This window comes from Anomaloglossus baeobatrachus, chromosome 3, assembly GCF_048569485.1.
Source record: "Anomaloglossus baeobatrachus isolate aAnoBae1 chromosome 3, aAnoBae1.hap1, whole genome shotgun sequence".
NCBI lineage: Eukaryota > Metazoa > Chordata > Amphibia > Anura > Aromobatidae > Anomaloglossus > Anomaloglossus baeobatrachus.
In genome coordinates this window covers 429,511,115-429,529,146 of record NC_134355.1, presented here as the reverse complement: position 1 = coordinate 429,529,146, position 18,032 = coordinate 429,511,115, and the positions used below count along the sequence as shown (strand labels likewise).

Sequence of the window (18,032 nt, the reverse complement as noted above, 5' to 3'; positions counted from 1 at the left end):
AGGCACCTTCATTCCCATCAGTGGCGTCTTCTTATCATTTTGCCTGATTCTGGTTTGCCGGTCAAAGGGTTATGTGACCCACACAGAGATGCGCCTATAGAAGCAGTGCAGGTAATTAAAGTATTTTAAAAAGTGATTGTTAGGAAGAATTAGCACCTATGAAAGGGGGTCAAATAGTAGTGGAAAACCTACTTGAATTATCTAATTGGTGAAAAAAATCTGCAGCATCAAAAACACTCTAAATACTAATTGTGGAAACTCAGACTCAGCCTAAGGCCGGTTTCAGACGTCCGTGTTAAATCAGGTACCAGTCACACGCATGGTTATGGTCACACGTGTGTCATACATGTGTCATACATGTGTCATACATGTGGCGCACGGATGACATCCGTGTTTGCATACGTGTGACAGGTACTGGAGAAAACACGTGTCTGTGAAATAAAAAGATTTTCCATATTTACCTGCTGTCTCCGGCTCTGCTGCCTCCCGCTCCTGACTGCCGCTCATTATATTCATCGATTATTAACCACACTCAGGACCTGGAAGCCGGAGCAGCGCAGGGATCGCACTGGATACATCACCACTGAGGACAGCATCGCGGGGACAGGTTAGTGTTCTGCAAACACAGTGACATCCAGGAGGCCATCGAAGTTCCCAATGAACTCTGATGACATCCTGATGACCCCCGAGACACCCGCACTACAGCTTCACGGGTTCATCAGAGTTCATTCGGAACTGTGATGAGTCCCCGTGATGTTCCAGCTTCCAGGTTCTCACCACACACACACACACACTCACACTCACACTCACCCAGCGATGCGGTCCCCGGCACTGAAGCCCCAGCGCTGTCCCTGCTTCCAGCTCCACAGGGCACTGAGTATAATGAGCGGCGATAAGGAGCGGGAGGCAGCAGAGCCGGAGACAGCATCGCTGGAGAGAGGTAAATATAGAAAATATATTTATTAAAAAGACCCGTGTTTTGTCCAGTACGTGTCACACTGATGTCACACGGATCACATCAGTGTGCGATCTGTGTGACAACCGTGCTGCCGGAGAAAAAAATGGACATGCCTGCGTGTGTGCGTGCGGGGTCATGAGAGGTCACACAGTCTGTATGAAAATACGACCGTGTGAGTAACAACAAATAATAACATGGGTACGTGTGGCATCCGTGTTAAAAATGGATGTCACACGTACCTGAAACACGGATGTCTGAAACCAGCCTAAGACTGCGTGCCCATGATTAGAGATCACAGCGTTTTGGATGTAGCATGTTTCAGCTGCGTCCAATACGCTGCGATGTACAGTACAAGCACAGTGGATGGATTTCTACAAATCCCGTGCCACTGTGTGTATACTGCCCACAGCATTAACTGACATGCGGTGCGGCTCTCTGAGACACAAGCATATCAGTTTTTTGCTGTGGCGACACGAGTGTTCGCCGCATGGAGAACACCGCAAGAGACCACAACTGCCGAGCCAGAATCATGGGGACGAGTAGCTGTGGCCTCCTGTTGAGACTCGCGGCCCCACAGGTCAGAACCCATCATGTTCAGGGGGCCCTGATTGTGTGCACCTATCCTAATGCTATGGAATAGTCACAGCATTATCAATTGTATTTCTCATTTTAGATTGTCGGAAGTGAACTTGGTAAAATTTTGAAGTCTCAGAGACAAATGGAGGGAAATTTTGAAGACCTGATAGGGACACGTGCAGAAATCCAGTTATCACCACCTCCCATACTAAGCAAGCTGCAGGATGTAAAGGAGCAGGTGCACGAAACTAGCGATAAGCTGAAAATGAGCACTGTGCAATTCACAAAGGCTGTAAGACAAAGCCCTTTAAGTTCTGATAACCTAAGGAAAGTCCAGGCGGACAGGTAAAGGTCTGATTCTCTATGTTTTACTGTTACCACTTCAAGATAATTAACTGCATTATTTTTGTTAATTTTACCACCCGTAACATTAATGCAGACATGTTTTGTTACAACTTTATTCCTTGTCTTATAGACAATTTGCAGCAGAGATAATTGCAGATATGTTAATGGAATTGGAAACCTATGGATCATTTCAGAGTCTGGAACGTGCTGTAGCAATTGAGAAGGAGAAAAAGGAAGACCTGTACAATATAATAGAAAGGTGACACTTGGTGTAAGCTTTGCAATGTGGCACTGGAGATAGACCACCTAGACCAGGGGTCTCAAACTCAGCTGGGTGTATGGACCGCATATTGAAAAAAAAAATTGAGGGGGGCCGCATTATTTGCAGGACAAAGTGAACATTTTTAATGAATCCATGTTTTGTTTCTATACATCTTGGATCACTTTTTTAAACATTTCTCGCTTGTTTATTATAACAAACATGCACTTTTCTTTGTTAAGTTTATATACAGAAAAGCATTTTTAATGTAAAAAAAAAAGTCATGCTTTAGGATTTATTTTTTTTTACATTTTAATCACCTTCTTGTAATTGTTTTACAATTAGCAGCATCATATAGTAATCTTAGCCAACATCTTGTAGTAATGTCCCCATCTGTGTGCCCTGTAGTAAGGTGCTCATCCTTGTGGTATTGTGCCCAGTAGTATTCTGCCCATCCTTGTAATATGTGCCCAGTAGTATAGTGCCCATCCTTGTGCCCAGTAATATTGTTCCAATCCTTGTAGTATTGTGCGCATCCTTGTAGTATTGTGCCCAGTAATATTGTGCCCATCCTTGTCGTATCGTGCCCATCCTTGTAGTATTGTGCTCATCCTTGTAGTATTGTGCTCTGTAGTATTCTGCCCATTCCCGTAGTATTGTGGCCATCCCCGTAGTATTTAGCCCATCCCTGTAGTATTGTGGCCATCCCTGTAGTAGTCTGGCCATCCCTCTAGTATTGTGGCCATCCCTCTAGTATTGTGGCCATCCCTCTAGTATTGTGGCCATCCCTCTAGTATTGTGGCCATCCCTCTAGTATTCTGCCCATCCCTCTAGTATTCTGCCCATCCCTCTAGTATTCTGCCCACCCTTGTAGTATTGTGGCCATCCCTGTAGCATTCATCCCATCCCTGTAGTATTGTGGCCATCCCTGTAGAATTGTGGCCATCCCTGTAGTATTCTGCCCATCCCTGTAGTATTCTGCCCATCCCTGTAGTATTGTGGCCATTCCTGTAGTATTCTGCCCACCCTTGTAGTATTGTGCTCTGTAGTATTCTGCCCATCCTTTATTAATACGCAAACAAAAAACAAAATCTCCTCACCTTTTCTCCCTTCCCTGCGTGCCCACGATCAGTACTTGCAGAGTTTTGGATGCAGCATGCTTCAGCTACGTCCAAAACCCTGCTATGTACAGTACAAGCACAGTGGGCATGGGATTTCTAAAAACCCCATGCCCACTGTGCATGTACAGCTCGCAGTGAAAACGGAACTGTGGTGCGGCTTCCAGAGGCCGCAGAATGTGAATTTATGCTGCGGAGTCGGAAGCGTCCTCCCTAAGCAGAGCACAGCGAAGAGACCGCAGCGGCCCGAACCCCTGATCGCAGGCACTGGCAGCTGTGGTCTCCTAAGCAGGAGACTTGCGGCCCCGCCGATCAGGACCCGCTGTGTCCAGGACGCAGCGGGTCCTGATTTTGAGCATGTACCTTACCTGCTTGTTGTGGCCTGTGACGATCGCGGCTCTATGCTGAGGGTTGGCGCCGGCAGGAACTTCACTGCATTTGAATCTATTTGTGGTGCCGTGCAGAGGAGCTGTGTCTGGACCAATGGCTGCTGCCTGCCAATCAGATGCAAGGAAGTGACATCGCTGTATGATGTCACCTCCTTGCATCTGATTGGCAGACAGCAGCAGCAACTGGGATAGAACTGACAGCTCCTTGCGCGGCACCGCAGATGGATTCAAATGCAGTAAAGTTCCTGCCGGCGCCGACCCTCAGCATAGAGCCGCGATTGTCACGGGGTCTGCGTGCCGCAACAAACAGCCTCAGGGGCCGCATGTGGCCCGCGGGCCGCGTGTTTGAGACCCCTGACCTAGACCAAACAATGTGCTCCATGGAATAGGTATAGCACATGGGTACACCTAGGACAGTGGACAAGTATGGCATGCTAAACACAAATGACATATGAATGGAATATAAACACATAACATTATGTAATTGACTTATCTCGTAAATTTTGCCAACTGTGTCACGCTAATCCTAATTGTCACGCTAGGTAAATATCGAGTGAACGGCGAAAAGGGAGGGGGAAGAAGAGGGAAACCCTGTGCCTAGGGAGGGGGTGATGGTGACCCCTGATAAAACTTCCACTGGCTCCTGGCTCCCCTGACACCCCTAGATAGGTTCTGCACCTGTGCGCTGAGCAGTATACCTGGCCCAGGCTGACTCTGAACTGGGCCCTAGGTAATGAACAGACGGGCTGAACGCTAGTAAAGTCGTAAAGAACACACAGGGAAAACAAACATTGGAAAGCAAACAAACCATGTCCCTCCAAGATGACTTAGGGAGAGGATCGGCAACATACAACATTTCTCCAGATGATTACAAGCAGACTGCTTGCAATAAGGACTGTATAAAAACTTAACTCTATCACCAGCAATATACCAAAGGGAAATGCGGGTATATAAAGACACAGAGGGTGAGGGATAATGATAGTGTCACGCTGTACTCTATGATGTCCTAAAGCATTACAGCGCAGTAATGTGGTACAGAGAAGATTCCTGAAACTACCTGAGAAGGTAGTTAGCTGGAAAACCACTAGAGGGCGGTTGAGTGGAGAAAACGTATGAACAGAGTATTCCCTAGCAGAGGTAATACTAGTCAAGCCCACCAGATGGCAGTAGAATCGTCAGCAGGCCGGATCACAACATGAGGTCTCGTAAATACACAGGGGCAAAGTCAAAACATAGTCAAGTGGAAGCAAGGAGTCGGTTGCCGGGAAGTCAGAACTCAGAAGCGGGGCTGTGAGGAAAATCCTGGGATATGAAGAGGAATTATGATTTCCAGTCATAATCGCTCTCATCACTCCATGGCAGTGCCCCCTCCCTTCTTGTTCTCAGATGCCCAACATCTGGGAAGGTGTCACATCCTAGCAACACATCCAATGGCCATCTCCTGTGATATGGAGATTAGATGATCTGGGAACAGTGGACACAGGATGACTCCCTGCCGTGACCCTGTAGCAGGGGCTGCTATCTACTTAGCAAGCTTGGAAGTATCCAGACAGAACGACTCCAGTAAAATATGGTTAATATCTCGTGAGCCATATTTCCGATAAATATGGCAACCATAAAAATGGTGTTTCCGCATGCAGACAATGCTGACACACCTTTTTTATGGGAGTAGGACCTTGGGAAATACCCCAAACGTGATATCGGCCGGTGGGGAACTGGCAGACAGGTCATGAGTCCTCTCGTTTTGCAGCTAAATTCATAACTGTCACAATGAGAGCATTGACGTCCGCCTACGACGCTCCCAGGCAAAGTTATGGCCAATATCCCCTTTCTGGATAATTCTGACTCAAAGCGGGGGGAGTGGCAGTGCTTCCCTGTGAGGTCACGAAGGTAGGAGGGGACCTGGATTTGCCCAGGTTGATAACCCCAATTCGGCCATTTTCCAGTGTTCTTTCGCCGGGGGTCACGTGTAGGAAACATCTGTGGGAAAGATCCTAGAAACCTGGTCTACAGCGCCCCCCTGTGGCCAGACGCACAAGGTAACTGATGGAATTGTATACCTGTTTGTAATCCATATCTTGCTTGTAACTGTACTCTGACCTATGTATATTCTGTAGATCCCCTATTGTATATATAGTAGTTTCTAGTGTGGCCTAGGCCGATTAAATTATATACTTAATCTTGGGCTGTTCTGTTATCTCGATCTTGAACCCCACGTCTGTGTGTTCGGCTAATAGTTACCGTAAGTCGGTTGGTGGCAGCGAGTCTGTGCCAAGGATCATTGTGGGGCGGCCAGTGAGAGGCGAGGAAGTTCTTATATATTCCGTCCGCGGAGGAATATATACCCTGCTCTCACCGGGAACCCTTCAATCATCGGCACAGGAGAATAGCGGCCTCCTTGCTTATTTTCGGGCAATTCCATAATTGGCCTGACTATAAGAGGGGCGCTAGAGAGCGCGTCACGTGCTCTGTCTGTCGGTCGGGAGGTATAAAGGAGGGGTGACTCCTGCTTGTTACCCCCCGATCGTGACATTGGTGACCCCCCCGGTGGTTCGTGACAGGGGCGGAATGGGAAGACAAGGACAGAATCAAGGTAAGCAGACGAGGAACGAACAGGGAGATAGACGAGCAGGGAACTGAAAGGAGACAGCGGGGGAGACACTAACAGGATGGGAACAGAGAACAGAGGTCAACAACAGGTCAGATGAACATGGAGGTCAGTAGGGGGCAGGGTGGACAACAGGTCACACTCACAAGCAGAACGCAGCAGAGACGGAAATATCACTGGCCTAGTTCCATAGATGCAGTGCCATAATATAGTGGCCTGACCTCCATAACGAGGCAGGAAGGATTAACCCCTAATGTCACCTGTATCAGAGATGTGAAACTAACAAAGGCTCATCAGCAGCTGAGCCAGGAGTAAAATCGTGACAGATAGCAGCTGAAAGAAAAAGATCTCCGCAGGGTCCTAAATGGGAAAGAGTAAACCCTAAACAGAGAAGGCACACAAAACGCCATTCACACCACAGAGGAATGGATAGAATATCAAGGAGCAATTTGTGCAACTAAACGCAGTAACCTTCTGCAGCTGGACACCACAGGGTTGTCTCTCAACCGTGACACACCTGTGACACTAATATGCCAGTATTACCAACTGTATGTATAACACCACAATTTTTCCACAGAGAGCAGGAGGGCAGAAAAAAAATCAAATTGCTGCAAAAGCAGTTACAGGATGTAAAACAAGAGAAGAAAGTGGAATTACAGGTAAAATGGAAGTTTATATAGAGCATGTCCTATTTTATAGTTCAGCAATCAAATAATTAAACCAAAATGAGTCGCAAACTATCAGAACAGTCCAGATTTACATATCCATAATAAATACACAATTTAATAGTAATCTACTTATATAGCACCATTAATTTTACAGCACCTTCATAATCATATCACTATCCCCATTTCTATGGCCTAATTCAGACATCAATGTATGGACTGTAATGTACGGACTGTCATGTATGGTCTGGCAGTGGTTCTGCTGACCCAATTATAACAGCCTGCATACTAGAGTATATACACCTATACCTTCACAGTTAATGAACGGAGCGTAGTTCAGTTCAGAATTCACCCTAAGGTTTGTTTATTAGAATCTCAGGTCTTCTGAACAAATATAAATGAAAAGTGGCTTTTGCAACTATTAGTATTATTTTATGTCCTCTCAGAGCCGCACTGAACTGATTGCACATCTAAAGGATCAACTACAGGAGATGAAAGCTAAAACCAGCATGGAAGGCAAATATGTGAAGAAGGACACCGAACTTCAAGTGTCCCAGACACAAAAGAAGTACACTACAGCGGAGTCCGACCTGCTCATGGAGCTCCAGGTGAAGGAAATAGCTAAAATTCCATTTACACAGGCCTGTAATCAAATGCTTGTCCCGACTACAGTAAAACACTCATTCATCAGGTGATGCTTAAAAATCAGCAATTTCGACATGATGCTGAATGGGGACAGAATGATCGGTTTTTTTTCGGCATTTGTGATTGGGCACTGATTGACTTGACCATTGTTAATAATTAGGGATGATCGAATACCTCAAATATTCGGCTTCGCGAATATCTGACGAATAGGTCGCCGCTATGCGAATATTCGATGCACAATATAAGTCTATGGGAAGCCCGAATAGTTCCGAATAGTTGTTATTCGGGTTTCCCATAGACTTACATTGCGCATCGAATATTCGCGAAGTCGAATAGCGGCGACCTATTCGGCAAATATTCGCGAAGGTGAATATTTGAGGTATTCGATCATCCCTATTAATAATGGCTCATTAAGGCCCCTTTCACACGTCAGTGATTCTGGTACGTTTGTGCTTTTTTTTAAACGTACCAGAATCACTGACATACACAGACCCATTATAATGAATGGGTCTGCTCACACATCAGTGATTTTTCACTGCACGTGTCTCCGTGCAGCGTACCCGCGTGTGCGTGATTGCTGCACGGAGACATGTCCATTTTTTTCTGGCATCACTGATGTCCCACGGACCACGCAGTGGTGTGGTCCGTGAAACACGTGCCAGAAAAAAACGTGCATTTAAAATAATAAACATTTTAACTCACCCGGCGTCCAGCGATGTCCTCTGCAGCCCGTGCAGCCTGCTGCTTCTAACCCGGCTGATTACTGTCGCGCATATTCATTATGCGCGACACAGCCGACCCGGAAGCAGCTGCTGCAGGGGTCACTGCCAGCCGGATGCTGCACCGCGGGAGGATTCAGCACCATGGACAGCGGGAGCGGGCACAGGTGAGTTGATTTCTAAGTGCAATCACGGGCCACGGAGAACGGAGCCCGGATTGCACTTAGACAACCCACGTGTGCCGTGAATCACGGCACACGCAGGGACATGTGCGTGTTTTACACGCCAGTGAAAAACGTCACTGTTTTTCACTGACGTGTGAAACGGGCCTAACAGAGCGGAATTCTCCATCTAATTTGGCCTTTAGTCATTATAGTGTATATCCTGTAAAAGCATACCAAACAAAATTTCTGAGAAAAATGAAAAATACACAGCATTTCCATCCAAAAATGTAGTCAGAATCCAGGAAAAAATAATGACACGCTTTTGGACATTGGAAGTTCATTGCCCCCTGCTATCATGTGGGAGTGCTGGAATGACGACTATTTAGAATAACTTTTGGGTCTTATATTTTTTTATTCTTCACCCCAGTGGAAAGAAACTTTCAGTGCGTTTTTACGTTTTTTGGTTTTTTTTTTTCACATGTATTGTAGATAAAGTTGGTCACACAGCAGTCTGACTTTTATTTTTAAAAGATTTCTGCTTTTTAAGGAATGTTCATGCACGGTCTACAGCAGACGTTTCTGCACTGATGCTATTCAACATGAAGTGCGCTTGATGGTTTTATCAAGCAGATTCTGCTCCGAAAACTACCTGAAAAAGCGACAAGAAAACATTCAGAATTCTGAACATAAGAATCTATATGATAAAACAATTTGCTGTTCTTATCTCCAGTTTTATGGAGTGTCTTCTTTTGGCTACATGTTTCCAAAGTCGCCAAGTTGATAAAAGAAATGAGCTGACCATTGTTCAGCCAGCTTTTTCTTGGACAATGCTCACTGGTTCATACACAAAAGTACAATAAAATACTTTAGTGGCACTTCAGGAAACACAAGCGTTTTCCTCTTGTTAATAACTTGGCTGCTTAGTCCTCACATACCCTTAGACAATTTTGGCTCCCATAGTGAGCTTTTGGTGAGTCATTAATGTTACAGAATTTCTGCACCTACCGTATTTTTCGGACTATAAGACGCACTTTTTTCCCTCCAAATGTTGGGGGAAAGTGGGGGGTGCATCGTATAGTCTGGATGTAGGGCCACGGGGAATGAGGGTGCTGCGGTGGAGCGGGTCATCGGGGACACGAGCAGGCTACAGCAGCGCCTGCCATGACCACGTGGACCCGCTCATTAAATATGCATGCCCATCCTCCCGCCCATCATCTCTTAGCGCTGAAGTCGGCGCTGACAGGTGGGCGGGGTGATGAGCGTGGGATGTGCGCTTACTAAACAGCTGGCCGCATGATCACCCCTGGCAACTACAGCCTGGAGTGATCGTGTGCGGCTGTATTCAATGCTCCCCACGCATCATCATCAGCGCGGAGTGCAGTGGTCAGTACACATTACTCACCGTTGCCCTGCAGCACCGCGATCTTCTCCTGTCTGTGCCGGCGCCGCTGTGTGTGGAGGCTAGCGGTGCTCACAGGGATGACGTCATCACTGTGCGCACGTGTCCACACAGCCGCGCCGGCACAGACAGGAGAAGATCGCGGTGCTGCAGGGATCGTGGCCGACTCCACACAGCGCTGCCGGCACAGACAGGAGGAGCAATTCTGCGTGGAGCGAGAAAAGGGGAGTATAAACTTATATTTATTTTTTTTTGTGTGCCACAGGATGCAGGACATATAGCAGGATGGGGGTATATGAGCAGCATGATGGCATATAGCAGCATGATGGCGTATATAGCAGGATGATGGCATATACAGTCATATGAAATAGTTTGGGCGCCCCTATTAATATTAACCTTTTTTCTTTATAACAATTTGGGTTTTTGCAACAGCTATTTCAGTTTCATATATCTAATAACTGATGGACAGTAATATTTCTGGATTGAAATAAGGTTTATTGTACTAACAGAAAATGTGCAATCCGCATTTAAACAAAATTTGACCAGTGCAAAAGTATGGGCACCCTTATCAATTTCTTGATTTGAACACTCCTAACTACTTTTTACTGACTTACTAAAGCACTAAATTAGTTTTGTAACCTCATTGAGCTTTGAACTTCATAGGCAGGTGTATCCAATCATGAGAAAAGGTATTTAAGGTGGCCACTTGCAAGTTGTTCTCCTATTTGAATCTGCTATGAAGAGTGGCATCATAGGCTCCTCAAAACAACTCTCAAATGATCTGAAAACAAAGATTATTCAACATAGTTGTTCAGGGGAAGGATACAAAAAGTTGTCATAGAGATTTAAACTGTCAGTTTCCACTGTGAGGAACATAGTAAGGAAATGGAAGAACACAGATACAGTTCTTGTTAAGCCCAGAAGTGGCAGGCCAAGAAAAATATCAGAAAGGCAGAGAAGAAGAATGGTGAGAACAGTCAAGGACAATCCACAGACCACCTCCAAAGACCTGCAGCTTCATCTTGCTGCAGATGGTGTCAATGTGCATCGGTCAACAATACAGCGCACTTTGCACAAGGAGAAGCTGTATGGGAGAGTGATGCGAAAGAAGCCGTTTCTGCAAGCACGCCACAAACAGAGTAGCCTGAGGTATGCAAAAGCACATTTGGACAAGCTAGTTACATTTTGGAAGAAGGTCCTGTGGACTGATGAAACAAAGATTGAGTTGTTTGGTCATTCAAAAAGGCGTTATGCATGGAGGCAAAAAAACACGGCATTCCAAGAAAAGCTCTTGCTACCCACAGTAAAATTTGGTGGAGGTTCCATCATGCTTTGGGGCTGGCAGTGCTGGCACCGGGAATCTTGTTAAAGTTGAGGGTCTCATGGATTCAACTCAGTATCAGCAGATTCTTGACAATAATGTGCAAGAATCAGTGACGAAGTTGAAGTTACGCAGGGGATGGATATTTCAGAAAGAAAATGATCCAAAACACCGCTCCAAATCTACTCAGACATTCATGCAGAGGAACAATTACAATGTTCTGGAATGGCCATCCCAGTCCCCAGACCTGAATATCATTGAACATCTGTGGGATGATTTGAAGCGGGCTGTCCATGCTTGGCGACCATCAAACTTAACTGAACTGGAATTGTCTTGTAAACAGGAATGGTCAAATATACCTTCATCCAGGATCCAGGAACTCATTAAAAGCTACAGGAAGTGACTAGAGGCTGTTATTTTTGCAAAAGGAGGACCTACAAAATATTAATGTCACCTTTATGTTGAGGTGCCCATACGTTTGCACCGGTCAAATTTTGTTTAAATGCGGAGTGCACATTTTCTGTTAGTACAATAAACCTCATTTCAATCCAGAAATATTACTCAGTCCATCAGTTATTAGATATATGAAACTGAAATAGCTGTTGCAAAACCCCAAATTGTTATAAAGAAAAAAGGTTAACATTAATAGGGGTGCCCAAACGTTTTCATATGACTGTAGCAAGATGATGGCGTATATAGCAGGATGGGGGTATATAGCAGGATGGGGGTATATAGCAGGATGGGAGCACATACCTGGATGGGGGGTATATAGCAGGATGCGGCCATATGCCAGGATGGGGTATATAGCAGGACAGGATGCGGCCATATGCCAGGATGGGGTATATAGCATGATGCGGCCATATGCCAGAATGGGGTATGTAGCAGGATGCGGCCATATACCAAGATGAGGTGTATATATAGCAGGATGGGAGCACATACCAGGATGGCAGTATATAGCAAGATGGGGCTATACCAGGATGAGGGACATATATGTGTGTGTGTATATATATATATATATATAATGTATATATACATACATACAAGGCAGGAGGATCATTACCAGGCTGGCGTACCTTAGTAGAGAATTTGGGGACATTACCCCCATAACAGTGTCAGCAGCAGATCCTCGCCCCATAACAGTGTGTCATGACCACATTTTTTGCTTAAAATTTTATTTTCCTATTTTCCTTCTCTAAAACCAGGGTGTGTCTTATGGTCCGGTGCGTCTTATAGTCCGAAAAATATGGTATTATATAAATTAGTTACTTCAATTTTTTCCATTGCATTTTTAGCTGTTTTTTTTTATATCGTGTTTTTATCACATTTTTTGTGCTGAGTTTTTTGTTTCTTCTTGGTATTTAATGTTTAAAAACAAACTTTGTTTGATAGTACCTGGTATTCGGTTTTGAGAAACGTTTGTTGATACAGTCATCTGTGGATTACATGTGTTTTTACTGCGTTTCCGTAGCAGAAATGCACTAAAACACATATGCATTCTTTTACCTGCAAATTTTCTGCAGCTAATGCAATTCAATTGGCAAAATCCGCAAACACAAAAGTCAGCGTATCCATATATCAGAGAAGAAAACCAATTTTCTCAATACACCTGATCTAGAACATACACTAAATCAGATCAAACAAAAAAAGGTCCAAGAAAAACACAATGATAATAGAAATTACATCTTTATTGATAGCAACAGAAACCATTTAAAAACAAATACACATTAGACATATTTAAAACCATAAAAACATATAGCAAGGGAACAAGTCACACTCATGACCCCATATAAATATATATACACATATATTTAGGTAATAGGGACAAAAAGAAAACCATGTAAGTCCAATTAATTATATATACTTAATTCTTCTTAGCCCATTAGCCAAAATATCGCCATCAACCCAAAAATGACTGCCAATATTGCATAATTGCTATGGCTGCAAGGCAAAAGGGCAGTGGTTGTAAAGGGAGAATCCCTAATAATTACCTGTTGTCATATTAAGAGCCAGAGTGTCATACTTTTCCCCCGTCACACACTCCTCTGTGCTTTGGTCAGACGTGCATATCAACCCAAGAACAAAAGCAAAAGACCTTGTGAAGATGCTGGCGGAAGCTGGTATGATTGTGTCATTATCCACAGTGAAAAAAGTACTGTATCAACATGGGCTGAAAGGTCACTCTGCTAGGAAGAAACCATTACTCCAAAAGAAACATAAAAAGGCCAGATTAATGTTTGCAAATCCACACAGGAACAAAGAGCTTAATTTTATAGACCTGTCCTGTGGTCTGACAAAACTAAAATTGAACTGTTTGGCTATAATGACCAACATTCCGTTTGGAGGAAAAAGAGAGAAGCTTTGAAGCTTAAGAGCACCATCCAAACTGTGAAACACGGGGGTGGCAGCATCACGTTTGGGGGTTGTTTTGCTGCAGGAGAAACTGGTGCACTTCACAAAATAAATGACATCATAAAGAAAGAAGATTATGTGGCAATACTGAAGCAACATCTCAACAGATCAGCCAGGAACTTAAAGCTTGGGCGGAAATGGGTCTTCTAAATAGCATACTGCCAAACTGGTTACAAAGTGACTTAAGGATAACAAAGTCAATGTTTTGGAGTAGCCATCACAAAGACCTGATCTCAATCCTATTGAAAAGTTATGGGCAAGCAAAGTTGAAAAGGGAGGTACGGAGGCATGTCCTAGACATGACGGCGTGAGGAAGCTTTTTCTCTGGGCTCCTGCGCTCCCCACTGTTATCTCTGCCTCCCACGGACCCCACCAGCCCAGGATGTCCCCTAAGAAGAAACCGGCTGCTGCACTCACCCCTACTCTCTCCGTGGTGAGTTAGAGATCCCAAGGGAGCTTAACGCGGTTCGTCTGTGCGTCGCATCTGGAGTCTTCCTGCTTGGCCCCAGGCAAGATGGTGCCAACAAGCCTGCAGCATTCCCCTGCTGGGACTTCCCTGGATGCTGCCCGGCGGCTGCGCACTGTGCAGGAGGCTGTGCGGGCACCGGGTGCTGCGGGACTCTTTCACCGGAGACTCAGCTGGGTATGGAGGAGGGGGCCCCAGGGATTGGATGTGGGAGCAGGGGGGCCTGTGCCATCTGCTCTGCAATGTGCCAACATGGAGGGAGCTAGAGGATCTGCGCCCAGGGAATCATCTGAGTTCGGAGTGCCTGCCATACTTCGGCCGTCGGGGGTCCCTGCTTCCCCGGATGGTGATGTTTCCCAGTCCTCCACCCCTGTCTTGCACTCCCCGCCCCACAGGACTATCAGACTCTGAGGGAGCTTATTCTGGCTCTTCCCAATATGAGGGATCTGGAGGAAGTGGTGGCCAGAATCAAGCAGTCAGAGCAGGTGGCTCTGTCCTCTTTGATGGAGGAGATGGTGGTCCTGGAGAACAGAGTCATGGCCACTGATCAGGCCCAGGAGTCCATTGATAGCAGGGTGGATCGTCTGTAAAGAGACTCTGAGTCCTCTAATACTCATCTTAGAGACCTTGCCCTGCTCCTGGATGATCAAGAGAACAGGAGCCAGTGGAACAACATTAGGTTGAAGGGTATCCCGGAGGAATGGCCCCAGGACCGTCTTCACACCAATGTTTTGGCCATCTTCAACTCTGTTATGTACAGACCTCTGTAGGCTACCTACCTCTTTGATACAATACATAGAGTCGTCAGATCCGGCTCCAGGCCCCCCTCCTCCTCAAGGGATGTTTTGTGTCGCCTGCATTATTATGGAGACAGGGAAAAGATCCTGCAGGGGGCTTGGTCACATGGCTCAGTGGAGATCGATGTGGCCACAGTGATATTATAACCAGATTTTTCCAGTCGCACCCTTGCCATGAGACGTCAGCTCCACCTACTCCTGCTCAGAATTAAAGAAGTGAACGCTTCGCATCGCTGAGGCCACCCCTTTCATCTAATAGTGCGCAGGGGGAGTCTGTGTTTCTGCTGCGGAGACATTCGGAGCTTCCAGAATTGTTCGCCTTCCTGCAGATTCCAGACTGTTCCATCCCGGATTGGATGTCGTGGGAGCCCTCGGGCCCCCCCTGTGCAGCGGAAAAAGAAATGGGGGATGCCCCATCTGCCCCGGAGGGTGATCAAGGTTTGATCGATTTATATCTCATCTACCACCCTGTGGGGTTGGGGTTTCATTGTGGGCTCTGATAGCCTTCTCCTTTGTCATCTGTTGAGGGAGGCAGTCCTGCGGCCTTAAACTTGAATGGTTCTTTATGCCTTTAAGAACTGGGACATTGTACTAACTCTTCTCTTTTTGTTTTTCTTTCCCATTTCACAATGTCGTACTATTGTTATTGGTGCATGCTGTTCAAGGCTTACTGTGATATGTTATTTTGATAGAAGGGAAGATTTTTTTCTTTTTGGGGTGGCATACGCAGGAGGTTGTGCAGTAGACCTTCCCTCGCCCATTCGGCGAGGGGGTCGCTCATCATTATCTTGGCGGGCGCGGTCTGTACCCTGGCCGGGTGCCTGTTCTTGTCCCTGCTTTTTTCCAGTTAGATCCTAGGCTGGTCCCTGGGTCTCTGAGCTTTGTGTGAGCTATCTTTTTTCTTTTTTTGTTTTCTTCTTTGGTTCTTCTCCCCCTTCTCTTGCCTCTCCTCCCCTCCTCAGAGGGATCTGGTCCTTCTCTTTTCTCTTCCACCTAGTTTCCCCCCTCCTCTTTTGAGTTTTTTTTCTCTTCTCTCTCCTTTCTCACTTTCTCACTTTCTAATCTTGGTAGGTCCTCAAGGGGTCTATGATATTCCAAGATACAGCAGGTGTGGGCTGAGGTACGGATTGGCTTCTTGAATGTGAAGGGACTATACAGCTCTGAGTAGCACTCAGTCCTCCTGAACTTGCTATGGAAAAAACACATGCACGTAGCTTTTCTCCAAGAGACCCACTATTGCTCAGAGAGGTCGTACAGGTTGTCACACAGACAATATTCGATAGTGTACCATTCCCCCTCCCCGGCTCCAGATCCAGAAAGACCTGCATTTTGTTAGCCAATTCCTTGCAATGGGAGCTGATAGAGTTAAGGTCAGACGCTGAGAGGAGGCTTTTGATGATTAAGGGTTGCATTGCATCTCAAATTTTCACTTTTGTGGCAGTCTACCTCCCAAATTCAGGGCAATGTCTTCGCTCTTACGGTAACTTGAGTTGGTAGACAAATTTTCAGAGGGCACTCTAGTTATGAGTTGGGACCTCAATGTCACCTTAGATCTGCAGTTGGATAGCTCCAAAGAGGTATCCTACTTATCGCAGGGGGCACTGCGTCGGATTAAGCAGGGTCTTCATGAATATAACTTGATAGATGCATGGCAATTGCTGCACCCATCAGACAAGAATTTTTCGTTTTACTCGGTGGTTCATGATAGTTATTCTCATTTTGACTATCTTTTTGTCAAACACGGTGATCTTCACTTTCTGGTGGCTGCTTCAATCGAGAGCATCTATTTTGCTGATCAAGCTCTGATAACCTTAATGGTCGCCCTTACCTGCCCCTCTGACAGACAGAGTCAATGGATTCTGAACAACTCGCTGCTGGGTGATCCGACGGTGATGGGGGAGGTTCGCATGGCTCTGGCGGAATATTTTGAGAACGATGCATTTGGTGAGGTGTCACCTAACATAGTCTGGGAGGCACACAAGTGTGTAGTTCAGGGGATATTCATCAAGCATGGTTCGTGCTTAAAGAAGGAGCGTGGTGCTGAGGCTGCTGCTCTTGTTTCCGAAATTCACCAACTGGAAATTTTGCACAAGGGGTCCTGGGACACTACGGCTGGACCTCTTCTGATTAAAAAGCGGGAGGAAATGCGTACCTTGCTGAACCACAAAGTAAAGGGCGCCCTGGTAAAGTGCGGGAGGCATTCTTATGAGTTCAGAAACAAGAGTGGCAGAACCCTGGCGAGGGCATTAAGTACACAGAGGGTAGGGGGGTATGTCCCACGTGTCCGGTCACCAGGGGGTAGAATGGCCGTGCGGACAAGAGATATTGAGTCTGCTTTTGGGAATTTTTATACCTCCCTTTTATTCTTTTGATAACTCCCTTTCCAGACAGGCTATGGTGGATTTCCGCACCCGAATATAGAACTATATACGCAGTTTGAGCATGAAGCAATTTAAGGCTGAGGACGTGGTGGTATTGGAGAGACCTATCACTGAGGCGGAACTCCTAGCGGCCATTAAAAACTCTCCGACCGGTAAAGCCCCATTATCAGATGGATTTCCTTTAGCTTACTACAAAAAGATGGATTCTTTAATACTCGCCCTCTTGCTATAGGCATTTAATAATGTTGCCCTCGCTGCTGTGTCTCTGGTACCTCGCGACTCATTGGTGGCAAATATAGCTGTAATTCCCAAGGAGGGTAAGGATTTAACTCAGTGTGCTAGTTATAACCCCATGTCTCTACTCTATACGGATCTGAAGCTCTTTGTGAGAATCCTGGCGGATAAGCTGTCCTCTTTGTTGGGGAATATCATTCACCCTGATCAGGTTGGGTACATGGGGTTAGAGAAGCGAGGGACAACACAATACAGGCGCTAAATCTTATACATAAGGCCCACCTGTAGAAACTACCGAAGATGCTCCTCTCCACCTACGCCGAAAAGACCTTTGATAGGCTTAACTGGACGTTTATGACTGAGGTCTTACGGGCAGTGGGATTGAGTGGATCCATGTTCAGATGGATAGGCTCCCAATATAGTGTTCCCTCTGTGTCGGTCAGGGTGTATAGTCTTCTGTCTGACAGGTTCCCCATTGCTAATGGAACTAGACAGGGGTGTCTCCTTTCTCCTTTGATATTCGTGCTGACGCTGGAGCCCCTCCTATAGCATATTAGAGGCAATGGCGATGTGTCTTGC

At 45.9% G+C, this 18,032-nt stretch overlaps 1 protein-coding gene across 1 annotated transcript in view; it reads left to right on the top strand.

Annotated features, from left to right (window-relative positions):
* The window catches only part of DRC9 (dynein regulatory complex subunit 9), a 60,194-nt gene that overhangs the window by 8,947 nt on the left and 33,215 nt on the right, over nucleotides 1–18,032 (top strand). The window contains exons 3-6 of the mRNA XM_075340392.1: nucleotides 1,632–1,879; nucleotides 2,010–2,138; nucleotides 6,831–6,912; nucleotides 7,365–7,526. Coding sequence (XP_075196507.1) covers nucleotides 1,632–1,879; nucleotides 2,010–2,138; nucleotides 6,831–6,912; nucleotides 7,365–7,526 — 621 coding nt within the window. The remainder of the gene's footprint in view (nucleotides 1–1,631; nucleotides 1,880–2,009; nucleotides 2,139–6,830; nucleotides 6,913–7,364; nucleotides 7,527–18,032) is intronic.